This window comes from Eretmochelys imbricata, chromosome 1 (genome assembly GCF_965152235.1).
Source record: "Eretmochelys imbricata isolate rEreImb1 chromosome 1, rEreImb1.hap1, whole genome shotgun sequence".
NCBI classification, from domain to species: Eukaryota; Metazoa; Chordata; order Testudines; family Cheloniidae; genus Eretmochelys; species Eretmochelys imbricata.
The window spans coordinates 82284598-82312337 of record NC_135572.1 but is presented as its reverse complement, the minus strand read 5'-3'; the positions used below and the strand labels follow the sequence as shown (position 1 = coordinate 82312337).

At 42.9% G+C, this 27740-nt stretch overlaps 1 protein-coding gene across 13 annotated transcripts in view; it reads left to right on the top strand.

Annotated features, from left to right (window-relative positions):
- The window catches only part of MYCBP2 (MYC binding protein 2), a 426434-nt gene that overhangs the window by 79694 nt on the left and 319000 nt on the right, over positions 1-27740 (top strand). For all 13 annotated transcript variants that reach the window (XM_077812568.1, XM_077812542.1, XM_077812622.1 and 10 more), the window contains exons 10-14: positions 791-929; positions 1797-1873; positions 15430-15634; positions 21719-21883; positions 22573-22731. In XM_077812568.1, the coding sequence (XP_077668694.1) occupies positions 791-929; positions 1797-1873; positions 15430-15634; positions 21719-21883; positions 22573-22731 (745 nt within the window). The remainder of the gene's footprint in view (positions 1-790; positions 930-1796; positions 1874-15429; positions 15635-21718; positions 21884-22572; positions 22732-27740) is intronic.

Below are 27740 nucleotides of genomic sequence, written 5' to 3'. Positions count from 1 at the left end.
GAAAAACGAAGTTGGTATGAGGGGGAAAACCCAATTGCTTAGGTTGTGACACAAATAAATCAGTTTTGATTCTAGCCTTGATTCATTTCTATTTGAGGGGACAAACAGATCTGTTAAGATAGGTAATATGTATGCTGAAATGCCTATGGACAAGAGTTACAAAAGTCATGTTACAGTTTTCATGTTAGCTTAAAAGTATGTGTTTTGTGTTATCTGACAGTGTTAAATTATTTGTAGCAAGAGAAGTACCAGACTCTGACCATTTTGTTGGTTTTCTTATGCACACTTACTACTTAGCTGTTACGAAATGAACCATAAAATGTTTACTTAAAGCCTTTTAGTAAACATACACTGTGAAGCTGCCAAGACTAAAAATTGGTCAGCATAACTTTTGCCCCATGGAATAAACATTAAAAGACAACACGTTCCATGGTTTTAGGAGTTTCAATAACTTGTGTGTCTTGGTTTGGTTTTTAATACATTTGAAGCAGACGCAGTTATATATTTGAAAAAGTACAGTTTTTAGGCCTATCTCTTCAGGTCTGTCTGTCTCTAAAACATTTTACTTGTCTTCTATTCTTTTTACACTCTTTTTCACCAATTATTAGTCACTTTTCTACCTTTAAAACCCCCCATAATTTTGTCAGTGTGTTACCTACTGATTTGTTTTGAAGGATGACTGGGGATGCAAAGTATACTCTTTGCAGGGTAAGATTAAGTCAGACTTACTTGTGGCACAGAAACTAACTAAAATGTTTGTTTAATGGTTTAAATGATTTATTTGTTACAGGATGGCTTTGTAGTTCGAATATTTGCAACAAGTACGGAGCCAGTACTGCAACAAGAACTGCAGCTTAAACTTGCTAGAAAGTGCTTACATGCCTGTGGTATCTCATTATTTGATCTGGAGAAAGACTTGCACATTATCAGTAAGACTTCATTTTGTAATGTCGTTTTCTTTCAACATTATAAGTAGTACAAACTTCGTACTATAATTCAATCCAATATATAAAAGTGAACAAGAACAAGTAAGGGGAGTAGCAGTGGTCTTTTCAGACTGAGAGCTCCATTCAGGAGTGGTGGAAGCTCACTAAAAGTTGGGGGGCCACCTGAGCCTGAACCGCCCCTTATGCTGCCCCTTCTCCAAGATCCCGTCCTGGTCCCACACCGCCTCTTCAACCCAAGATCCCACCCCCCACTTGCTCCTCTCCACCCCCTCCCCTGGGGCCATGCTCCCTCTCCCCACCACCCCTCTGTTCGAGTGTCCCTGGCTCCATTACAAATATACTGGTGACTACTAACATGGACCTTCATAGTTCTTAAACCCATACCCATATTGGTTTGTAGCAATCAACTTTATCCTATGTAAAAAAGGATCATTGTTTAAAATAACAGTTAGCCATGCCTCTACACTTGGAATCCATGTGGATTTAAAGTGAAACATAGTTGTCCTTTTGGAATTAGTTTAGAACTTTCCCATTGTAATGAAAGTAATTGAAGGTATACTTTCTGAAAATGTTCATGGAAAATATATTTTATTTTAGCTCTGATTTTTTTTCTATAATTAGAGGTATGATTGTAAACTTGAAATTTCATATCACTTGGATTAGTTCGCGTTGAAAGAAAGCTTTCTTGAACTAAATGTTTTTCTGAGGTTCTGATCATATTGTCAGTTGACATCAATGACAAAATCTGCTTCTACAACTGTGCAGGATGAGGCACATAAGGAAAAAATTATCTTTAAAACCAACTACATATAAATTGCATACCTAATTTACATCTTGTTATGCTCTCAGGTACAGGGTTCGATGAGGAGTCAGCTGTTCTTGGTGCAGGAAGAGAATTTGCACTAATGAAAACTGCTAGTGGAAAGGTATTAGAAATATTTCATTACTGATATTAAATTGCATAAATAATATGCTACCAGATCTTTGTTATGGAAATTAGATTTGATATATTGGTTTGGAAAAGAATGATTAATTTCTGCTTCTACAAATATATTATGCTATTGTACATTGACAGTTGCCTATAGTTTTTATATATTTGCTTTCACTGTGACGTAGAAAAGACAAACCAATAAGATTAAGTAGTGTTCATATAGCAATTTAATTTTTTTATAACCCTCTCCTATACAAAATTATAGCAACAAAAATTACTGGATTATTCTTTCATTAACCAAATGTCATATGTTCACATTTTTTCAGTCCTATCAAAATTAAGTACTAAATTACAAGTAAAGCCTATATGTTCTTTCTTAGTACGTCTGTGTAGTTGAACGTATACAAAACTTGCCTTAAAATTTACTCTCTAACTTTGTCATCTACTTAATTTCAGTTTTGTTAAAGCAGCTTCTGGCTTTTCTAAATGAAAAGTACTCCTCAGCTGGAATCCAAAAGAATGGCTAGAGTTATTGCTGGGTTACAGAGAGGGAAGGGCCATAAAATGATGTTGTTGCTTTAACAGGGGGTAGCACTATTAGTTACAGCAGTGGATCTCAATGTATTTATCATTGTGGGTTGCATATGCAGCCCACAATGTGTTACGTGGGCCGCAGGTTGAGAACCACAGTGTCCCCCTGCCCAGAGACTCCTCCACAGTGTGGGTCCAGGAGCGGAGCCCTTGGGTGTGGGGCCGGGCAGCCGAACTCTGCCCCTGCTGCCCAGGACTGGGTAAACCTGGAGCTGCTGTAGCACTCCCACAAACTCATAGTTCCCAGCACCCCCCCACCGCCTCACTGCCCAGAGTGCGCCCTGCACCCCAAACCTGCCCAGAGACCCACTAACCCACACCCTGGCCCCCTGCGTCACTCACTAGCCCCGTGCTGGCAGGAGTGCTCCAGCAGGCTTCCTGACACTGTCCCCCTCTTAGCCAGCACCGCCCCCTTTTAGACCAGAGCGGCAAATTTTGAGGGTTTTTTTAGCACACAACTGTGCTAAAAAATTAGCTGTGTGCTAATTGGGCTGGTGGTTGAGAACCGCTGAGTTATAGTGTTGCATAGTAATTGTAAATGGATTGTTTTAAATTCTTGCATATAAGTTTGAGATATTTTTCTTAATGAGTAGCTAAGAAACAGCCTTTAGACCCTAAATGTACTTTCTAAGCTGTACTATCAAATAATTTTATTTTTATGTCATAATTTAGGTTTTGTGTTTACCAAAAAAAAGGGTGGGGTAGTGGTGGAGGAGAGATAACAAAGCATACAGTGGATCAAATGCTTCCCAGTGCGGAAGTTCTGTGCAACGTCCTTTTCACCACTAAATTGGTTAGTAGAGCTTTGTCCAGATGCTTTCTGGACTGGTGAGTATCACTCATTAAGCTTAGACATGTTTTCATGAATCTTTCTTTTACATGTGAATGAAAGCAGGTTTTTTATAGATAGGAATTTTAAACAGTTTTATAATGGTGGAATTCCATACACTACTTTAAATAGTTTTACTTTTTAGTTCTTGTGAGGTATCACAATGATCAGTTTATCTTCAATCCAAATTGGATGAAGTGAAGAAAAGAAACAACACAGATGGTGAAAAGTAAATTAAACTTAAAAAAGTCTCTTCAGTTTTAAATAGCTTTTTTGTTTACTTAATTTGTAAAATTTAGTAACTCAAAATGGATTTCAATGTGAATAGTTCAATTTTTTGTACCTTGTCAGTGCCTCCTTTTAAGGAAGCAATATCAATGCAGATTTTTTGTTGGAATACTAATTTTTTAAAGAGGCTGGTATTTTTAAATGGGAATCTTGAGGAACTCAGTGAGAACTATTTAATTCAAATTGTATGTCTAAAATCAACCTTATTGTGAGGTTGCAGTCTTCTGCAAATAAACAGTTATTTTGCTTGAATTGTTTATCTACAAGCCCTAGATACTTCTACAAACCTTCTTTATGCTGCATGGTTCTCTACAAGTTCTTAACAGGTTGCTTGTTGCTGTATATTTAGAGTGTAAATCTGATACTTTCTCTTGTACCCTCAGTTGGCTTAAGCCTATTCCTAGTGGTTAGGAAGGTTAGCTCAGCTCAGTGGAAACTATTTTCACTTTTCTCAGAGATATGCTGCATATTAGTTGATGTCTGTGGTCTAACTGGAAAAGTCAGCTGGGGAAAACATTTTATCTTGGTTACAGTTTGTATGACCTTGTATATTACCTATTGTGATTTTCCCATTTGGACAACTGTTTAGATTTTTTCACGGCTGTTCGTATTGAACAGTTTAGGGAGATATTTTATTTCCCTAAGATCAGAGTTCTGGTTTTGGCATGATAGTTTGAACCTATGACAATGGGCATAAAACTTACAAATCCAAATTGTGTCTGAGTCACAATAAGGTTTAACCATGTAAAAATAGAAGTTGCTCAATCTGGAACCTTTTCAAATGAAGGAGATTGCAAATGAATTTGAAGTGGTTCTTTTTCAAATGTACAAAATCCTTTTCAAACCAAACATGGTAGTTTTCATAGCTCTGATCCTCTGTAGTATTATGTTTGATTTACTGACAACCCTGATCATCTTCAGAAGTGCTGCATGAGGTTTTACATTCTCTAAGAAAGGTAAACTTTGGAGACAAAACAGGTTCAGAGACACTCTGATGATGATATTGTCTAACAGCTTATGAGACATTGGAGATAAAGGTTTCTAAACTACAAACATAGTCAATGGTGCTGTACGTGCTATGTCAGCAAAAAATTGGCCCAATGTTTTGTGGTTGTTTATCAATATACACATGATGATTACTGTGGTATAGTAACAAACATTCATTTTTAATTTACTCATCCACAGTGGTTGTAGGTATTTACTGAAAAATGAATGTTTTAACATAATGTGTATATTGAAATCCACACAAAGAATCGTATATCCAGTGACATATCCAGTGACATATCCAGTGATATGTCAGTGTGTGGATTCTTTGAGTACTGCAGTGTTTTGGTCAGTTTCATTTTTTGAATCCCATATTTACAAGAATGCAACTTTTTTCTATCAAATGTTTTTTAAAAAAACATTCCTGGAATCACTTTTTTCTCCTTTGTTCAACATTTTCAGGATTGGGATTATATCAAAAAGTAGCACTATGATACTGTTAGGAAGGTGGATTTCAAAATAAAATAAACTAGTCAAAAAGATCCTGAAGTACAAAGTGAGGAAATCAAAATCCTTAGAGCTAGCGTGGAGATCATTTAGGAAAATCATCATCATCAGTTATGCACATTCCCTTTTAAACAAAATAAAACAAAAAGTAGAAAAAGCTCAGTATGGTTAAAGGGCAAGTTAGAGAGGTTATTTGATGCTAGTCTTCAGAAAATAACCATCCAGTGTCTAACTTTCCTTTCCTAATTGATAAACTAGGAAAGAAAAGTCTCTGACATCACTGGCAATATCTGACTCCCTGTTGATCAGGCTTCAAGTTAGGGCAGGGTAGAGAGACGATTCTTGTTGCTCTAATAGAGAACTTCAATGTCTCTGTTTAAAAAAAATAACAAAAGAGGAACTACACCTTCTGAAACACTCTGTGTAGTATTTGACACTGCTAATCATAAAATATTTCCTGACCTTCCAAAAACCTGCAGAGATTAATGGAAATGCCCTGAAAAAGTTTGAATTCTTCTCAGACCAAACCCAGAAGGTTGTGTATACTCTATCTCCATAGCCTTTAACTTCAGGGTACCATAATGCTCAGAATTCTGCTATGTATGTCTGAAACCATGGGAATAGCTGGTGAAACAACAGATGCTGAGATGTGAGTGCTATACAGACAACATGCAGCTGTGCATCCATCTCCTTTACATCAAATGCAAATAGCACAATCTCTACCTTTTTTAATGTGTCGCTGAAATCAGTAACTGATCAAAGAGTAGATGAATAAAGTCTGGTAAGAACCATCTCTGGGTATGTCTCAGCTGGAGCTAGAGGTGTAATTTCCAGCTCAGGTAGGTATATTTGCATTAGCTCTGATAGAACCAATAAAGAAGCAAAAATTATTCTTCATAACATTGCCTTCATGCAGTCCTGCTGGAGGAGCTGCATAATCCATGCTGTTGTAGATTTTTTGAGTAGTTCTTGGTAGGAGGTGTGACAGGGTCGGGCCAGATGGCTACAGGAGAGTAATAGAAGGCAGATATATTAGCCTCAGGTTAAGTAGGTCCCTTTTCCATGGGTAAGGTAACAGGGAAGGTTCCAGTACAATCAGGAACCTTCTGGAGACAATTAAGACAGACAGGCTGATTAGAACACCTGCAGTCAATCAAGAAGCTGCTAGAATCCATTAAGGCAGGCTAATTAGGGCACCTGGGTTTAAAAAGGAGCTCACTTCAGTTTGTGGTGCATGGGTAAGGAGCTGGGAGCAAGAGGCGCTAGGAGCTGAGAGTAAGAAAGCATACTGTTGGAGCACTTAAGAGTACAAGCATTATCAAACACCAGGAGGAAGGTCCTATGGTGAGGATAAAGAAGGTGTTGGGAGGAGGCCATGGGGAAGTAGCTCAGGAAGTTGTAGCTGCACACAGCTGTTCCAGGAGGCACTCTAGACAGCTGCATTCCACAGGGCCTTGGGCTGGAACCCAGATTAGAGGGCGGGCCCGGGTTCCCCCCAAACCTCCCAACTCCTGGTCAGGCACAGGAGAAGTTGACCTGGACTGTGGGTTCACGAAAATGGCCAAACTAAGGGCTGCCATGAAGCTCCAAGGCAAACAAATCTGCCAATAAGCGCAAGACCCACCAAGGTAGAGGAGGAACTTTGTCACAGAGGGTTTACATATGCATGATCTTCACATTCTACAATCCATTTACTGCCAGAATAGTATGCCACCCCACACCAAATCTCACTGAACTCCCTGTAAATTGCTCTTTATAATGCAGCTGGAGTTTTATTAGAACCAGGAGTCCTAGTTTTCGGTGATTTAAAAAAAACAAAACAAAAAAAAAACCCAAATTCTCTAATTTAAAAAAAAAATTGCCTTTTTTCTGCTATTAAAATGAAATGCTGAACTTTAGTTTCCTTAGCCACAATATATACAGGTATTAGTTGAACCCAATGTTTTATTGATATATTTACAATTTTTAAGCAAGTTTGAAACCACCAATGCCATCAGTCATAATAAAATAAAATTAATGGAATGAGCTAGTCACCGTGCATTGTTTCTTTACTGTTGTCAATGGACCTGCTGTTTCAGCGTCTTGTTTTCATTTTTTTTTCCATTCAGTTTTAGTGCTTTCCATGTGTTCTACAATTGTCTGTCTTCGAATGTAATCTACAACCTTGCTGCATACAGTACAGAACAGCACATTGCCACCAGTGTGAAATTTGTCCAAGCCAAACTCATTGACACTGTTTTTAGGGGTGATTTTTAAAGTTTTCAACAACTTTTTATAACTTTAACTATGTCTGGAGGCTGAAGTGAAATTTGAGATGTGCATCCAACGCACTGAACCAGAGTCTTTTGCCTATCAGTACCTGTAGAGGGGTGGCACTTGCACCTTGTGGCTGTGGCCCCTTCTCTGGCTACATGAAGTGGCGCTGCCCCGACACCCTCTGTTCCCTCTTACTGCTTGTGGCTGGAGTCGGAGCTCTGTGTGTGGTTGTAGTCTCACAACTTTGCATTTAATCTTAGCCTACTTTTATTATATGTATCGGAGTAACAGCCACGTTAGTCTGTATTCACAAAAAGAAAAAGAGTACTTGTGGCACCTTAGAGACTAACCAGTTTATTTGAGCATAAGCTTTTGTGAGCTGCAGCTCACTTCATCGGATGCATACTGATGAAGTGAGCTGTAGCTCACGAAAGCTTATGCTCAAATAAGTTGGTTAGTCTCTAAGGTGCCACAAGTACTCCTTTTCTTTTTATTATATGTAGTTAGTGTTAGTTGCTATGTAGTGTTCCCAGTGATGCCCTCATCTGGGTTTAAACATTGCCGTTCATGTGGAGGAATGATCTCAAACAGCGACCCCACATGTGGATGCTTGCTTTTTCTTGGTAAGGCACACCTTAAGAGCGTAGATCATTTAAGGAGAGGACTCAGGTTGCGTGGGAGCTTTGCCTCAAGCAGCACCTGCTTGAACAGGCCATGTGACATGATCTGGTACTGAGGCCCTCCTTGGGCCGGAGAGCACCCTTGGGCTTGGAGAGTGCTGCTGTCTCTTGTTCTGGGGCAGGTGCCTCTCTGAAGAGGCTCAGGAGCGTTTCTCCGTCATCTGTGCCAAAGAAGATGTCTCATAAGACAAATTATAATGGCTCCAGGTTGTGGGGCAACTCCTTTGCCTCCCCCAGAAAGAGCTCAGACTGATGGAGGGCTGGCTCTGGTACGCATGATGGCGCAGGTACCTTTGGCTCTTCCCTAGTACTGAGTAGGGAGGTCATAACCCTAATACCATTGTTCCAGTTCTGGTCTCCGGATGTTCGTTGAGTCTGGTACCGACAAGGGCGAGGCCTTACAAACTGTATCCACTGCATCGAAGTACCAGACTGTGGTAGAATTGCCCTGCCTTTCGGGCCCATCCTCATAGCTGGTCCAAGATTTTACAAGTCAAGTACCTTCGATAGCCCCTCCAAAGGAGTTTGCCACCAGTCATTGGGCCCCTCAGCATTGTACCCAAGATGCTTCTCCCCTGGTGGCTGGGATGGGTATGCTACCAGAATCAGTACCGGGGACCTCGGTACTGGGACCATCTGTGGCCCCGCTACAATTGATGCCACAGCTGCTTCCATGGCAACTGTCACCACTCTCAACATTGATGCACTTGGGTGCACAAGGATTGATGCTGCCTGCGGTACCAGCATGGTTGGTACTGATGGTACCGCCTTCATCGGGGGCACTGATTCCAGACTCATTTTGGGCAATGGATGAATTGATTTGTCTTTTGGCTCCCTTGGGAGTTGCTCCACCCATGTCTTTGAGATCACAGGACTCTTCTGCTTCCAAGCTGGGGTCATCCGCCTCCTGCTCTGCTTAGCCTGCCAGTGGACCAGTATGGCTGCCGCGGTTGACACATGCCCTGGATGGAGGTCCCTGGCCTGGCACCTACTAGCCACCAATGTCCTATCCGTATCAGTGCCTACCTTGGAGACCGTGGGATGCTTCTTGTTAGTGGAGATCTCGCTCCTGGTCCCATTCAAAGGCAAGATTGACAATGGTGGCTGCAGATCAGCTGCAAGCTCAGACATCGGTGGTTTTCCTCCCTGAAGAGCTGCTGGAGTCCTTCTGTCCGGGTATGTCATTCCAGGAGCAAGAGCTGGTTTGGCTCAGCCAAGAGCCTTGTCCTCATCTCCAGATGATGCAGTGCTGCCTGGTTTGTCCTCCCCTTCTATTCTGGAAGACTTTATGGCATACCAGGACCTTTTACGCTGTGGAGCTGTATCCTTCTGCATCCAGGCAGTGTTTCTCCAAGAGAACACACACACACTGGTGGACATTCTACAGCCATCTGTCCCTGAGAGAGTGGCCCTCTGGAGTAATAATGTGCTCTTCGAGACAGTGAGAGCCCTGTGGAGTACATTGGTCTCAGTACCACTGGTAGCTAAGCGCATGGAGAAGCGCTACTGTGCTCCTGTGCAGGAATTTTAAGGGTTCTGTTCCCATCTGTCCCTGAATTCTCTGGTTGTAATGGCAATGAATGACAGCGCCTGACAGGGTAAGTTCAAGCCCATCCTCAAGGATAGAAGGTCCATGTAGTTGGACCTTTGGCCAGAAAGGTCTGTACCTTATCGTCCCAACCGATCAACAAGCTTTGCTGTCCACATTTGATTTTCTCAGCTGGTCAGCAGTGTCCAAGTGTGTGGACCAGTTGCTCAAGGGCTTGCGTGAGGAATTTAGGGTGTTTGTCACAGAAGGCTGGTTTGTGGCCAAGATATCACTGCAGTCCCCCCTTGATGTTGCAGGTGCTGCAGCCAGGGTGATAGCCGCTGTGGTTACTCTGAGGAGAACTTCCTGGCTGCAAAACTCTGGGATCACTTTGGATGTCCAGCAAGACATTGAGGACTTGCCTTTTGATATCCAGACCTAGTTCTTGGACAAGACTGGCACTTTTTGCACTCCTTTAAGGATTCCAGGGCTACCTGGAGGTCCTTTGGGGCGTATATACAGCCCACGCAGAGATGCTACTATGGGGTTCAGCAACAGGAAGCAGGGTGACTACCCCAGAAAGAGGGATAGGTCTCACAAAAGGAATCACTCAGGTTCAGGGTTCAGTCAGTCCATGCCTTCACTTGGCACTTGCTAAGCAGCCATTTTGAGTGCTTGGTCCAGAGCACTGTTCTAATTATTGCTTTACCTTCTTTGTCCCCATGTTCCTTTGGGGACAGACTGTCCCATTTTTACAATGTGTGGGACTTGATTACCTCTGACAGCTATGTTCTAGACACTGTCAGATGGGGCTATGCCATCCAGTTCCTCTACACATGCCATCCATATCCCACTGTTCCTCTTCAAGGACCCGTCTCACGAAACACTGCTCATTAAGCAAGTCAGCCCTCTGCTGACGTTGGGAGAGGTGTAGGAAGTTCTGCTAGAACATTGGGGCCACAGCTTCTACTCTTGGTACTTCCTGATACCAAAACCCAAGAGTGGGATAAGATCTATCCTTGACTTTCGCGGCCTCAACATATTCATCAAATACATGAGGTTCAGCATAGTCACTCTATTGGCTTTCTTCCTCGTGTTGTCTCAGAATGACTGGTTAGTTGCTTTGGATCTCAGGATGCTTACTTTCATATGACGATTCTAACGAATCACAGGAAATTTTCTTCGGTTTGTGGTAGGAGAACATTTAGCCTCTTTTCTGCCCCCTGACTTTTCACCAAATGCATTGCTGTGGTCATGGCGTATCTCAGGAGGAAAGGAATCCATATCTTCCTGTACCTTGACAATTGCTTACTGAAGGGTGGCTCTAGAGAGGAGGTTCTTGCCAATGTCACTATCATGTTGTCTGTGCTCCACCAACTGGGGTTAATTTTAAATGCCAGAAAGTCATCGTTGGCTCCCACTCAGAAAATTGAGTTCATTGGGGCCCTGTTAGATTCCACGACGTCGAGAGCGTTCTTCCAACTAATTGTTTCTAGGCATTTCAACAGCTCTGCCTCAGTCTGCAATCTCAGCCTCCATGACAGTCAGGATGTCTCTGAGCCTGTTGGGACATAAGTGGTCTAGTTAGCCAGGTTATACCTTCACCATCTTCATATGTGGCCTCAGGATGGTCTACTGTCCTGCCTTACGTTCTGTGGATAGATTGGTTTGTGTTCCTCCACTAGTCCTAGACTCCTTGAGCTTTTGGGCATCCCATGCAGTGTGTACTGAGGAGTCCCCTTCACTCAGCCTTCTCCAATCAAGTTTAGTTATTAATGCCTCCCTTTTGGTGGAGGGGGGAGGAGGGATGCATCTGGACTCAGTGTATGCAGATCCTGGGGTTGGAACAGGAAACCTCGCTCTATATCAACATTTGGGCCATCCACAATGCATGTTGTGCCTTCCGGTACCATATCAGGGACTCAGTGGTTCACATATTCCCCGATAATACCACTGCGATGTGAACAAACAAGGAGGAGCACTTTTCAGGTTACTCTGCTCTGAGGCCATCAACCTGTGGCAATTCTGCATCAAAGACGACATCCCTACGGTAGCAGTCCACTTGCTGGAGATGCAGAATTGTCTTGTGAACCATTTCAGCAGGTTTTTCTCCATGAGTGGTCCCTGACAGCCAATGTCCTCAAGGTCATTTTTGCGATCTGGGACATCCCCACGATTGACCTCTTTGTGATGAGGAAAAACAGAAAGTGGTGCCAATTCTGTTTTTTGGGGGGGCTCAGCCCGGGCTCCCTCTCGGATACTTTCCACTGCAGCACGTAGTTGACTCTGTTGTACACCTTTCACCCTATTCTGATCATTCCTCAGGGCATCCTCAAGCTCAAGGTGGATCGGGGCAAGCTCATCTTAATTGTTGTGGTGTGGCTGAAACAGTGCTGGTTCACATACCTCCTTGTTCAAGGCTCCCATACCGCTTCCTCTCTGTCCCGACCTGCTCACTCAGAACCATGGCCACACTCTCCATCCTGTGATTAGCTCCATGCACCTCATGGCGTGGCTGCTGCATGGCTGAATGAAGAGGTAGAACAGTGCATGGCGTCTGTCCAACATGTCCTACTCAACAGTAGGAAGTCCTCCACTAGGACAGCCTACTTAGTGAAGTGGAAGAGGTTCTCGGTGTGGTTCTTGGCCTGTGGGACCCAACCAACAGGGACTTCCATCTAGAACATGTTGGAGTACCTACTACATCTTTAGAAATCAGGGCTGACTCTCAGTTCACTGAGTGCATTTTGCAGCAATATCTGTGTTTCATCCCCTTATTTAGAAATCAGTTATTTCCAATACTACCGTGATAAGATTTCTGAAAGGGCTTCTCCACTTACATCATCAGGTCCGAGAGCCAGTCCCATTGTAGGACCTAAACGCAGTTCTGCTGGCTCTAGTTGACCCTCCATTGGAGCCCCTTGCATCCTGTCTGCTGCCCCTCCTGTCTCAGAAAACTGCATTCTTGATAACCATTACATCTGCAAGGAGGGTGGGTCAGTTGCAGGCCCTGATGGTGGGCCCTTCTTACGTGCATTTCTCCAGGGGGCAAATAATGCTTTGGCCACACCCAAAGTTTTTTCCAAGATGATCTGAGTTTCATCTGAATCAGGCGGTGTATTTATCTGTGTTTTTTCCCTAAGACGCATTTCTTCCCAAAGGAACAGCTCTTCCATATGTTGGATGTCAAGCAGTGTCTAACCTTTCATCTGAACAGGACTGAACTGTTTCATACTTTGCCTCACTGTTTGTTTAATATGCGGACCTCACAAAAAGGCCACAGGTCTCTGCACAGACCATCTCTAGATGGATAACCTCTTGTTCCAAGACTGTGTATGAGAGCTTCAGCTATGCCTTCTCAGCAGATACAAACTCATTTGATGAGAACACAAGCAACGCCGATAGCGTTCCTCAGTGATGTTTCCATATTGCTTTTGAGTGAGCTGAGGCCTTGTCTACACTACAGGAAAGTCGATCTAAGCTACGCAATTTGAGTTACGTGAGTAGCGTAACTCAAGTCGATGTAGCTTAGATCTACTCACCTCAGAGTCCACACTACGCGATGTTGACTGGAGACACTCCCCTGTTGACTCCCCTTACTCTTCTTGATCCGGTGGAGTACAGGAGTCCAATGGGAGAGCGATCTGTGGTCGATTTAACGGGTCTTCTAAATCTACCACCGATTCCTCAATCACTGCACATCGATCCCCCGGTAAGTGTAGACAAGCCTAAAGTGGCGAATATGTCTACATCAACTCCAAGAAGGAGGAACGGTTACTTACTGTAACTGTGGTGCTTTGAGATGTGATGCAGATGTGTATTCCATGACCCACTCTCCATCATAGTCTGCACTTGAGCTTTTGGTGCAAAGGAACTGAGAGGGGGTTGGGGCAGTGTCACCTCATATAGCCACAGCCATGACGTGGGAGTGCTGCCCCTCTGCAGGTACTGTCCGGCTCCAGTGTGCTAGGTGTGGCACACCTAAGTTGAATACATGTCTGCATCACATCTCAAAAAAACACAGTTACAGTAAATAACCATTACTACTTCTTGCCTTTTAATGTTCCATGAATCAGGTGAGTCTGTAAAAGAACTGTCTTTGCCACTAAGAATGGCACTTAGCTAAAGGGTATGATGCCTGCAGTGCTGTCTCAAAGAAGTGACCAAAAGTACTGCAAGACTGCTTCACAAAATGCTGCCTCAAGAGGTAGTATGAGAGTCTGAAAGGCAAAAAGTAAATACTTAAGTAGAATGGATTTAGCCTGTAGAATTAATTCCCATAAGATATTGAAGACCAAAGCTTGGTGGAATTCATAAAGGGAATAGACATATGGATATTTCAGTCCTAACATATGGGTATAAAAGCTGGAAATCCCCTAGAGCTACAGACAGACATTTAAATGCCTTCCAAAGCAAAATGCCTCAAAAACACTACTTTCATAAATGGAATGAGTCTATAACAAATGCCAAGATTTGTCGGAGTTCAGCAACCCTTTATGCCAACGTTATCTAGAAAAGAAGATGGAAATATATGGGGCATGTGTAAAAAATAAATACAGAATAGCTGCCATAATGGGTGTGCTATTGAGAAGCTGGAGGAACATGCAAAAGGGGTGGATTGAAAGAATCCCTCCACTGAGTGCTACTCAGAGGCAAAACCCATGGGATTTAACAATACAGAGGATATGTGAAGAGTGGCTCAGGATAGACCGCTTAAGTGACAGGTAATTGCGTGGGAAGTATTCAGAGATTCAGATATGGAGAAGAGTATGTTACATAGGATATATTTTTGAATGAACTTTTGTGTCTTGTAGCATAAACCAATAATTAAGCTGATGGGGTTTAAGAAGAAATGTCTTGTGTGGGCAGGTCACTTCATAATTGTGCATTGTAAGGTCTCTTGTAACTTGGTACTGGTTATTGCTGCAGACAGGCTACTGGGACCAGCTGCAACAGTGGTCTGATTTGGTATTGCAATTCTTTTGGTATTGTAAATCCATAGGAATCATACGGTGATTAGAGTTAGAAGAAGCCTCAGGAGGTCATCTAGTCCAACTCGCTGCTCAAAGCAGGACCAACCCCAAATAAATCATCCCAGCCAGGGCTTTGTCAAGCTGGGCCTTAAAAACCTCTAAAGATGGAGATTCCACCACCTCCCCTGGTAACCCATTCCAGTGCTTCACCACCCTTCTAGTGAAATAGTTTTTCCTAATATCCAACTAGACCTCCCCCCATTGCTTCTTTTTCTGTCCTATGTTTCTAAAAAAGGAGAGTTTTTGGTATTGGATGATGTTTAAATTGATATTTTTTTAAAAGCAATGTTCAGACTGACATTTCTTAATTTAACTCATTTTACCAGTGTTTTAGCATGTGCCTTGTACCAGATCATGACACTAAGTACCAAAAGTACAATATGTACTAACATATTGAATAACTGGATAAGTTAAAGAATGTGTTTTTTATTTTGGTTTTCCTTGGTCTTTTTGCTTTGTAAGCATGCTTTCTGTTAATCTGCTCCTGTAATCAAATGAATCCTCATGTAGTTTTGGGTGTATTAATGCATAATTAACTATCAAAAGATTTTTGAGCAAACAAAGGAAGAGAGCTATGGCATAGAGTATCTTGGGGAAAAAATGCATGTTGCTGTTGTATTCCATTTCACCTTGCTGAGGTCATAGCTGGAAATAAGTCCAGTTATGGTTGTCATTTATAGTAAACTTTTCTAAGGTCATTATTAAGACTAATTTTTAACTTATTTACCATTAAATCATCAAATGGGAAAAATCCTTGAACCCCTTTATTTTGAATCTTGCTTTTATTAGATACAGTTATTGTTTCATTTTAAGTATTATGATACGATAGGAGAACAATATAACTCTTCCTTTCAGATTTATTACACTGGCAAATATCAGAGCCTGGGAATCAAACAAGGTGGTCCTTCAGCAGGAAAATGGGTTGAACTGCCAATCACGAAATCTCCAAAGATTATCCAGTTCTCCGTTGGACATGATGGTTCGCATGCCTTACTTGTTGCAGAGGATGGAAGTATATTCTTTACAGGCTCTGCTAGTAAAGGAGAAGATGGTGAATCAAGTAGGTTTTACAATTGTATTATCAATGGCTTAATACAGAATTAGTACTCGTAAATTATACCAGTAAAATCAGCATTAACCAGTCCTTAAGGTGTGAAAGGAAAAATGGGTAGACTACGAGAGCAATGCGCGAGCATATCATCAACATGCTTGTGCACATTATCTGCAAGTAAACACAAGTTTGTGTTTGAACCCAGCAACTAACATGAAAAGTTATGTTCGCAAGCATGTTAATCTTTAAGGTGCCACCGGACTCTTATTGTTCACAAGCAAGAATATTAGTGTTTCCTCATGAACAAATGTAGGAAAACAAGGAAATGCAGAATTAAGAGAGACTTTCTACACAACCTTAACACTGGCCTCTTTGATCCCAGCCCTTAAGAGACCCTCAGAATATGTTTACATTTGGAGCTTTGGGTGTGATTCACAGCTCACATAGACATGCTTGTGCTAGCTCTCATTGACCTAGTACACTAAAACCAGTAGTGTAGCTAGAGTAGCATGGGCAACAGTGACTGGTGGCATGGGCTAGCTGTGCTGAATGCATACCCACTGTGTTCATATGGGTTTATGGCTGCGCTGCCTCTTAACACTTCCTGTGCTACCTCGGTGATACTATTTTTTGTGTGCTATCTCAATGAGAGCTAATATGAGTATGTCTAATTGAACTGGGAATCAGACCCCCAGCTCCAAGTGTAGGTATACTCTCAGAGAGATCCCAGAACCTTAACCCTCCATTAGCTTCTGCAAACCATCAGCAGGTCATCCTGGGATCATTGGTGCTGGACAGAGTGCAGTGAAGGTCCATTGGACTATAAATTGGAGTGTTGATTTGGAGTTGTATTGGAACAGAGAAGACGACAGGTTTCATTAGGGAAGGGATTAGGATTCTGTTAGATTCTTGCTTTTGATTGATATTCCCATTTGATTAGTTAAGGTTGTTTGACCATTATGGGTGGGAAGAGTTATCTTAACTCTGCATTTCTTGGTTTTACAACATTTATATTTTCTTATAATGCTATTGTTGTAAAGGTTGTAGTAGGACGCCTTACCTCTGTTACAGCAGAGTAACAGTTCTGCTATAGTTAAGGTTAAGACCTGCTTTTCTGTTTTAAAGCTTGGCTGTTCTAAGTGCTCTAGAATTTGCATAATTAATCATGTTGTCTTGAAATTTGCTGTGCCTCATGGGGTCTTGGGGTACTGGCAGTGTTCCAAAGTTGGGACCATTTGACTAAGTGATTCACAAAATATAGCTCTTTGGGGGGAAAAACAGTTTTTCTTAAAATTGATGCTTTCTGAAGGGCAGAAATCTGAAGTAAAAGAGCAGAAATACTGCTCCAATTAAACTCTATGAAAGGGGGATTTTTATTTTGGCGAAATATAATCAGAGTACACTAGAATATTCAGAAGGCATTGAAACTATTTTTTGAAAATAAAATGAACTCCACAAGCAAATGCTTGCCTGGAGGGGAGGATGATTATGGATGGAAAAGTAGGTAGGACTAGGGGGAGAGAGGCATTTGTATCAGGTGATGTGGAGGAGATGGGTACTACTAGGTGGAGGGGGACACTTGGATGGGGATTATGAGGGTAAGGTGACAGATGGACTGGGAGATAATGGGATAGGGGTGCCTGTCAGCCCCATGTTCACCTCCTGTGTGTGTGCCATGATCTGGAGGTCCCCAACCCATCTACAGGGGTGTGATCTGCCTATCTGTTTCCGCTCCTCCCCGCCATGTGAGCCAGGTTCTGAAAGGGAGTTGTCTATCTGGGGTGGTCTGAGCCCTTCTCCTTCCCCACTGCTCCCCCCGGTGGTCTGATCCCTGCCCGATGTGAGTGCCAGCATCTGGGGAGTCCTGCCCATCTAGGGGTCTCTCCCCCCCCACCCTCCCCAACGCCTCATGTGGGGGGAGCTTGCCTTTCTCGGAGTGTCTACCTCTCTCCCTAGCCCTTCCCCCATATGTGAGCCAAGATATGGGTAAGCTCTGTCCTTCTGGGTGAGGAGTTTAAACAAGCATGCTTGAAATATTTACCAAGAATGAAAGGTTTCAGAGTAGCAGCCGTGTTAGTCTGTATTCGCAAAAGAAAAGAAAGCATAAGCTTTCGTGAGCTGCAGCGCTTCATTAGTGAGCTGTAGCTCACAAAAGCTTATGCTCAAATAAATTGGTTAGTCTCTAAGGTGCCACAAGTACTCCTTTTCTATTCATCAAGAATACACTGAAACTGAGATCAGGATCCGAAACAATGGGTGAGCTTGATATCTTATCAAAACTCTTCAGCCCTAGTGAGGGGGAAAGGGAATACTCACTGACATGACTGGAATAGTTCACATGTCTCAGAACTATTGTTTCAGGCTGTACTCATCTCCATGGGATATTCTTTCAGTAGAGAACTTCTCATTGAGCTGAATGGGTCACTTAACACCTCCCTGGGCCTTTTATGCTGCTGATCCATGTGTAGAGCTCCAGGAATCATATAGTATTATAATGGAGTACCAGCTTTGTTCTAGGTAACATTGGGAAGCCCTTCCTGTTTAAACAATAAGTCTTCAAAATCTAAAATTTGCATGCATACAAATTGTCTTCACAGTTGCTATGCCTCATGGGAGTGCAAGCTAGGGTTAGTGATCTAAATGTGGAGTCATTTGATACAGCCCCCAGAAAAAATCATTTAAGTTCAAATCCCAGCAACTTCGAATGTTTGAAACCCACCTTGTGCAGAAATCTGAGAATAAGCTAAACACTTGGGAAAAATCTGCCTCTGTCACAGGGTCTGTGTGTGTGTGTGTGTTAAGAAATATAATAAGAGTACAGCAGAATATTCAGAAGGCACTGAAAATATTTTTGAAAAGATAAATTACACATGCAAATACTCAGTGGGAGGGAAACTATCATATATTAAAACTGTCAAGATTTTGGGGCATAGACAATGGATGAGATTTCTCTCATTGTCCTTCTTAGCAACTATATATTGCAAATGTTTCAAAACACAGCCATTTTCACCATTCCGCTATAACAGAATGTACAGGAGTAGGGAGGAGCACTGAGGAATCACACAGTAATCATGTGGCCTAGTGGAAGAGTGCCGAACTGAGACTGTTCCCATCTCTGCCACTGGTCTGCTTCATGACCTTGGGCAAGTCACTTCACCTCTCTGTGCCTTAGTTTCCTATATGTAAAATTGGGGTAATGTTGTAAAGTTCTTTGGGATCTAATAATGAAAAGCACTGTATAAAAGCGAGGTCTCTTGATTATTACCTCACCACAGTAGCATATCCGCTTCAAACCTAGATGAGAACTACAGCTGTCTAAATGGACCACCAACTCCTATAATAAACATTTCTCTGAATTTCCGGGTTTTCAGAAGTTTGAGTTTTGCTGAACTTGATGTTTTGGAGGTGCAAGCTGTCACGGGGCAACCTTACCTCTGCATTAATAAAGTTTGTTACCATTTAATTTCCTGAGTTTCTGATGCTAGAGTTTTAAGATTTAAATTCTTATGTTCTGGAAAGGTATGAGGAGCAGAGGGAGGTGCTAAGTGACGACAACCTAAATTCCCTGTTAAAGAAGTTGTTAGGCCGTGAATTTTTTGAGAAAGTTGAGGTACTGAGTAGGGCACGATTTGGGGCAATTATGGGATGAATGGGTGCTCTGGGGAGGTTTCCTGAGCATTTCTCAGCCACTGAACTACTAACTGGAGGTAACACTAGGAAGCAGTGGGAGCCCCAAACTGCAGGGCTGTACCAATTAGATCAGCTATTGGTGCTGAATACTAGATGAACTCAGTGGCAGTCCATTAATATAATTTTAGTGGATACTGCCCAGGGTGTAGGTGGGGTCCATAGAATTGATTCACATAAAACTCATCAGAGAAGTCAAGCAAATAGAGAATTTGAATTCATGGTGCTTTGGGGTACAGGCCTCTCTCTGAACCACGGAGGTGTGTCTGTGGACAGGTCATTCACTCAGCCTCTCAATAACTGAGGTTTTCCTTGAGGAACTGGTGTTGAATCTGACTGGAGTGACGCCTGAGCAGTTTCCCAAGGCTCAGCTCTTCCTGGTCTCTGCCCAATGTGCCTGTGGTATCCCCCGAGTTTCCTTATTCTCAGCTCGTCTCAGTTCTGTGTGATCTGCTCTAAGCACGTCCATTTTTAGCTCCCCATCCTAGTTTCAGTGTCTGTGGCTGGCACTGAACATGCCAACTCTCAACTACCCACCCCAGTTTCCATACTTGTCTGATTCCTCATTACTTGAAAACTTAAAACCAAGTAATTTGGAGAAGGAACTCGGTGACTCAAATTTGCACCACAAAGTCTGACTCTGAGGTGGCTTAGCTATTTTCAAATCAATCTGTCTATTTGTATTCTTTCTAAAGCATTTTGAAAACAAAGTTGTGCTCGCCTTAACTGTGAAGTCACTACTGCACTTCCATAATAAAGTGATAGTAAAATTAGATTTCTAAACAGAGGTTGCTAGGCTATTGATTAATAAAGGAACAGTGTAAACCATTTTAATTTTCAGATCCAGATGATTGAGTACAGAAGAATACCTTTTGGCCTTCTGCCACCCATCTGACTGTCTAAGGTCCATTCAAAGAGCAGCTGCTAAGATCATCTGTTCCAACTATGCAAACTTAAGTTGTCTACACTGCGCACTTTACAACGGCGCAGCTGTGCCATTGTAAGGTAAGCAGAGTAGCCGCTCTTTGTCACCAGGAGAGAGGTCTCCCAGTAACCAAATAAAACCACCCCCACTGAGGGGTGGTAACTTTGACGGGAGAGCGGGTCCCGCTGACAAAGCGCTGTCCACACCTGTGCTTTCCATGGTTAAAACTTTTTTCATTCAGGGGTGTGGTTTTTTACACCCCTGAGCGACAAAAGTTTTAACCATGGAAGTGCAGTGTAGACATGGCCTTAGTCTAGTTCTAGTCTGAATGGTGACTCTCTAAAAATGGCATTGTCGAGTTGTGTGTTTGTGTTTTTGACTTCATATCTGATATGCTTAGTTCACAAATAAGGGTACCTCTATACTGCAGTGAAAAAAACCTGTGGCACCGCGTCTAAGAGCCCGGGTCAGTTGATTCAGGGTTTAGGCTGCATGGCTAAAAAATTGTAGTGTAGATGTTTGGGCATGGGTTGGAGCCAGGCTCTGAGACCTGGTCCCCTTGCAGGGTTTCAGAGTGTGGGGTCCAGTGGATTTGGTGGGATTAAGAGTCCCAAACATTTTCCCTTGTGGTTCAGGTGGCAACAGAAAGGGGCCCCAAAACTCTGGTGGCAAAGTTAGGAGACAGTTGAGAGGTTTAAAACTAAACTGCAGTTGCAGCCTTGATTATGCTGAATGTGTCTAGAGGAAGCTTTTAAAATTAATAGATATATATTTAAGCTGTAAAATATGACAGACTGTTTAAAATTTACTTGTAATTTCTAGGTTTTCTGAACAATTACATGAAATCTTAACAGTAATATCATTGTCGATTGGCTTTCATTGGGGCTTTATCATGTTATAATTTTAGCTAAAATATATATATAGTTGTGCTAATTCTATTAGGGAAGCTAATATTGTGGCTTCTATTGAAGCTTAATGAGACTTAAATGGGAACATGATCACGTCTTGATCTGAGAGATTACTGGAAGATTTAAAAATTTTTAAACCAAGATTTTAAAATAATAAAAATCCGGTCTGCAGACTTACTGTGATACAAATGACGTCAGCTTTTGCTTATGCATCTTTTCAGTTTCAGACAAAAAACTTTTGTGAGCAAGTATTGCTTTTTAGGATCACTTATTGTTATATCGAGTATAAACAAACCAACTAAAGAAGCCTTGCAGAGTCGTCATAAAAATGTCAGCATAGGCACAAATTTTGCTTGTTTACCATTCCACTAATGATAAAAAAAGTTAATGGTATTTTACAAAAACAACCAAAAAATTACTTTCAGTGGGAGAATCAGCAAACAGACTTTTGTAGGGATAATCTGAGGAAACCTTATTGTATTATGAAGCAAATGTTCATAGTTTAGCTGGTGAAAATCTTATTTTCTTCTTGGTGAAGCATATTATTTGTAAAATACCTTTCTTCTTTTAAAGCTAAAAGCAGACGGCAGTCAAAACCCTATAAGCCTAAAAAGATCATTAAAATGGAAGGAAAGATTGTAGTATATACAGCATGCAATAATGGGAGCAGTTCTGTCATTTCAAAAGATGGAGAACTCTATATGTTTGGAAAAGATGCCATTTACTCTGACAGCACAAGTAAGTTGATATTTGAGAAACATTATTTAAAGCTACATAATGCCAGTTAAGTACAGATGTAAGAGAGACATGTCTGTAAAATTTTGTTTGGTTGCATTTATTCAGCATTGACACATGCCAGTTTAAATGAAATGTTAGAAAAATTTTTGTTCCAATTGGATTATGGTTCTGTATGAAATCACTTTATAAAAAAACTTGTATATTTGTTGTATTGACTGGGCAGATTAGTTATGACTGTTCTTCCCTCCTTCCTTTTTCTTCACTACCTGTGGCCTTGTCTGCACTACAGATGCTACAGCAGCACAGCTACAGTGCAGACACTTGTTACAGTGACGGAAGGGTTTTTTTTTCCATAGCTGTAGTTAGACCACCCCCTTGAGAGGTGGCAGGTAGGTCGACAGAAGAATTCTTCCAGTGACCTAGTGGATATCTATACTGGGGCTTTGTCAATTTAACTACATTTCTCGGGTGTGAATTTTTTATACTACTGCGTGACATAACTAGGTCAACCTAAGCTTTAGGTGTAGACCAGGCATTTGTTTTACTAACTCCAATATTCTACCATTCTCACCTTACCTTTACTCCTGATTAAAAAATTAAATGTTTTTTAGCACTACTTGTGATATAGTGAATCTCTGATCCAGAGAGAGAGAATGCTGTTCATCATCCAAATGTTTTATATCTCACAGGTTTAGTAACAGATTTGAAAGGCCATTTTGTGACTCAGGTAGCTATGGGCAAAGCTCATTCATGTGTGTTAATGAAGAATGGAGAGGTTTGGACATTTGGTGTGAATAATAAAGGACAGTGTGGACGAGACACAGGCTCCATGAGCCAGGGAGGAAAAGGTGAGCTGCTTGTTTTTAGAAAATAACAAGAATAAAAATGTAGTTAAACTCTTATTTAGATTGTGTTTGAAACAGTATATTCTTCAAGTGATGGTCCCTGTTGTATTCTACGGAGGGTTATGTGCATGAGCCTGGTGCTAGAACTTTTGAAAGTAGTACTGTTTGGCGGTCCGCGCATACGCCCTGAGCTGCCTTGTGGTTTCGCCTGAGGCGATGAATGGTGCATGGTTCAAGTTGGAGCTTTTACTCTATGTCCTTGTGTTGCACTTTCCAAAACTTTTCTAAATATCCTTAATACTATTCGTAGTTTAGATTTATTATTGTTCTGTATTCCCTTTTTTATTTTTGTTTGAATTTATCCTTTTATACCAGATTTAGGACTTGGGATGCCACTTTCGGAGTGTTTGTCACCAAACGCTCCCCAGGCCTGGGTACTGGATTATTCTGAAGCCTCTGGGGTTCAAAATCTGTGTTTCCTGCCCTCACTCATTTTCCATCAGCTTGGGGGAAACCCACATCATGTCAAGGTGCAGTATCTGCCTCTCTTTTCCTGCCTGTTCTCAAGAGAATTGGACTCTCCACCTCAGGGAGCACATTATGGAGACTGCCATGGAACTGTCATCGGATCTCGGCCGGGGAATCGCCCCGTACATTGTCCTGAACAGGTAAGAGTGCTTCCCTGCCATTGGGATCCGCTGGTATCAGTGCTAAGGACCCTGCGCTGAGCCTACGTATGAACCAAGGAAGCATGTGCATAAGCATAGCAGTAAGTCTTCCTCCAAGTCTAAAGATTCGGCACTGTCCATAAGTTCTGTCCATGAAGGAGCCATATGTTCCAAGTCTCACAAGACTGAACAACAACCACACCAGTTGCTGGATCCGCTTTTGCTGATCATAGATCCTGCGACTCCACCACTTGTGGCCCCGCTGGCATCCTGGGAAACATCAGTCTCCAGACAGGTGCAGTTCCTGATACTGGCTTCTTCAGCGGAACAGGTACCATTCCCCCCAGGAGACATGGAAGCACTCCAGATCCCCATCTGATATTCATACTGGAGGGACTACGATTTCAACAGGCCCAGATCTGATCACCAAGTTGAAGGGACCCTTCCCCCGCTATGTTCCTGCCACCTCTGTTTCCTCTGGCACTGGCATTTGGCAGGATTTATGATTTGGACATTACAGATGTCTGACATGGTCTACCGCTCCTGTTCTGGAAGCACAACTACTGGAAGATTCCAGTGGTGCTGTGGCAGTTCCCCACCTTGCCTGACCCACAGAATTGGTATCCGGGACTCCCGCATCTCGTCACCACAACTCTCATCACGTAGGCGTTCCAACATGACACTGGATGACGCACCAGTTAACCCCTCTCCAATGGTACCAATGGATCCAGAGAGGTATCCCTTATCCTCTTCAGATGCACCCACTTCTTCACTCCCCTCCTTTCCATCGGACACCGGACTGTCATAAGTTCCAAGAATTACTGCGGAGAATAGCCAATGCCCTGATGATCCCATTATAGGAAGTACATGACAGTCAACACCAGCTGCTTGACAATTTACACACTTTGGTACCAGCGAGGGTAGCCCTGCTAATCAATGAGGCCATCCTCCAACCCCAGCCACATGTGCACCTTCACCAAAAGGGGCTGAGAAAAGATATTATGTCCCCACCAAACGGTCAGAGTTCCTGTTCTCTTATCCTCCCCTGAATTCATTGGTCATCCAGGTGGCTTTACAACAGCCCTGCTCCAGCCCATCCGATAGAGAGGGTAAGAGACTAGATTTCATGGGAAGAAAGTTCTTCTCCTTGGCAGGACTCCAATTTAATATTTCAAATTACTTAGCCCTGATGGCAGAGTATGATTTTATTAACTATGGGCAATTGGCTGAGTTCGCAGATAAGCTGCCTTTGCAAGATTGGATCTTTCCAGGCAGTTCTGCAGGAGGGCAGGTTACTCACCAGGCCATGCTACAGGCTGCAGTGGACTCCTCAGACACAACTTCCTGTGTCTTGGCAGTGGGGATTGACATGAGGAGGGAATCATGGTTACATTCCTTTGGCTTCCCCAAGGAGGTGCAGAACACTATACACTGAGCTTCACCTCAGTCCCCGGAAAAATCATGGAGCAGGTCCTCAAGGAATCAATCCTGAAGCACTTATACGAGAGGAAAGTGATCAGGAACAGTCAGCATGGATTCACCAAGGGAAGGTCATGCCTGACTAATCTAATCGCCTTCAATGATGAGATTACTGGTTCTGTGGATGAAGGGAAAGCAGTGGATGTACTGTTTCTTGACTTTAGCAAAGCTTTTGACACGGTCTCCCACAGTATTCTTGTCAGCAAGTTAAAGAAGTATGGGCTGGATGAATGGACTATAAGGTGGGTAGAAAGTTGGCTAGATTGTCGGGCTCAATGGGTAGTGATCAATGGCTCCATGTCTAGATGGCAGCCGGTATCAAGTGGAATGCCCCAAAGGTCAGTCCTTGGGCTGGTTTTGTTCAATATCTTCGTTAATGATCTGGAGGATGGCGTGGATTGCACTCTCAGCAAATTTGCGGATGATACTAAACTCGGAGGAGTGGTAGATAGGGTGGGAGGTAGGGATAGGATACAGAGGGACCTAGACAAATTGGAGGATTGGGCCAAAAGAAATCTGATGAGGTTCAACAAGGATAAGTGCAGGGTCCTGCACTTAGGACGGAAGAATCCAATGCACAGCTACAGACTAGGGACCGAATGGCTCGGCAGCAGTTCTGCAGAAAAGGAATTGGGGGGGAGACAATGGGCGAGAAGCTGGATATGAGTTAACAGTGTGCCCTTGTTGCCAAGAAGGCCAATGGCATTTTGGGATGTATAAGTAGGGGCATAGCCAGCAGATCGAGGGATGTGATCGTTCCCCTCTATTCGACATTGGTGAGGCTTCATCTGGAGTACTGTGTCCAGTTTTGGGCCCCACACTACAAGAAGGATGTGGAAAAATTGGAGAGAGTACAGCAAAGGGCAACAAAAATGATTAGGGGTCTGGAACACATGACTTATGAGGAGAGGCTGAGGGAACTGGGATTGTTTAGTCTGCAGAAGAGAAGAATGAGGGAGGATTTGATAGTTGCTTTCAATTACCTGATAGGTGGTTCCAAAGAGGACGGTTCTAGACTATTCTCAGTGGTAGAAGATGACAGGACAAGGAGTAATGGTCTCAAGTTGCAGTGGGGGAGGTTTAGTTTGGATATTAGGAAAAACTTTTTCACTAGGAGGGTGATGAAACACTGGGATGCGTTACCTAGGGAGGTGGTAGAATCTCCTTCCTTAGAAGTTTTTAAGGTCAAGCTTGACAAAAAGCCCTGGCTGGGATGATTTAATTGGGGATTGGTCCTGCTTTGAGCAGGGGGTTGGACTAGATGACCTCCTGAGGTCCCTTCCAACCCTGATATTCTATGATTCTATGACTATAGACCTCCCATTTGACAGATTGCACTTCTTCAGTCAGAAGACGGATGAATTCCTCCACTCCCTAAAGGACTGTAGAGGCACTCTAAGATCTCTGGATATTTACATACCAGGACTAAGAGGAAATTCTACCTCCTGCCCCAATCACATCGTTACAGGGTCTCACAACTATACCATTAACATACCTATGAGCCTTCTCAAAAGCCCTGGAAGGTTCACAGACCACATCTGCCTATGTCGACTGCCAGTCGTCTACTCAGTTCATCCAATTGTCGCGTATCGGTATTTCTGAGTGTCCTTAGAGAGTCGTCAGTCACTTCATACACCAATGTCCATCCTGTCTACCACCTTCATGGGCTGTCTCAAACTCTTTCTGCCGGCATGGAAAACAATAGCAATGGACAAATAGGCCTTAGATATTGTCTAGGGTGGCTACGTCCTAGAGTTTACAGTGATGCCCTCATCTCACCCTCCTCTGCGGTCCACGTGCATGGAACACCCATGCAATGATCTCTTCTAGCTAGAGACTTACTCCCCATTGCAGAGGGGAGCTGTGGAACTAATCCCAGACCCTTTTCACGGAACAGGGTTCTACTCAAGCTACTTTCAAGTCCCCAAAAAGAATGGAGGATGGGGACTGATATTGGATCTTCAGCACCTCAACCGTTCCATTTCCAAATGAAGAGTCCGTGTGGTCACACTTGCATAAGGGAACTAATTTCTTTGGTGATCTCCAACCCTTGGATTACGGCCAAAATCTGCTTTTCGCTCTTGGGACAAATGGCCGCCTGCATGTATGTCATGCTGTTTGCATGCTTACACCTGCGCTGCCTTCAACTGTGGTTGCAGAGGGTCTACTCCCCCATGCACCAGCTGACGAACACTCTGCTCCACATGCCACCAGAAGTTCTCTGCTGACTACAATGGTGGATGAGTCTGCTCGGGAATTACCTCCTTCCTGTCCTTTTGCACCGTTAAAATCATAACAGATGCATCCCACCTGGACGACTACATGACACAAAGTATCTGGACAACACGGGAGGCTAGGATGCACATAAACATATTGGAACTCTGGGCAATACTTAGTGTGCCAGGGTTCCTGCCAGCCATCCAGGACTGGTACGTTCTTCTCATGTCAGACAACATCACCATGGTCTTCTACGTAAATAAGCAAGGGGAAACGAGATCCAAATCCTGTGTACAGAAGCCTTACGCCTATGGGAACACTACATTCTTCTGATAGTAGCCTACCTACTGGGCACCTAGAAGATGATTGTCGATGCAGAAACTTTGCAACTGACCATGAATGGGAATTGCACAACTCTGTAATCATGGACATCTTTGACTAGAACCCCAGCGAGGGATCTTTTTGCATCCCATAACGCCACCCAGTATTGTTCAAGAGGAGGAATTGGAGCCCAATGCACCCAGTATTGTTCAAGAGGAGGAACTGGAGCCCAATCACAGGGGGATGCCCTAATCGGACGACTGGTTGGACTGCACAAACTGTCTCCTCCCTCTTACCCTTCCTACCATGAGTAATCCACAAGACCAG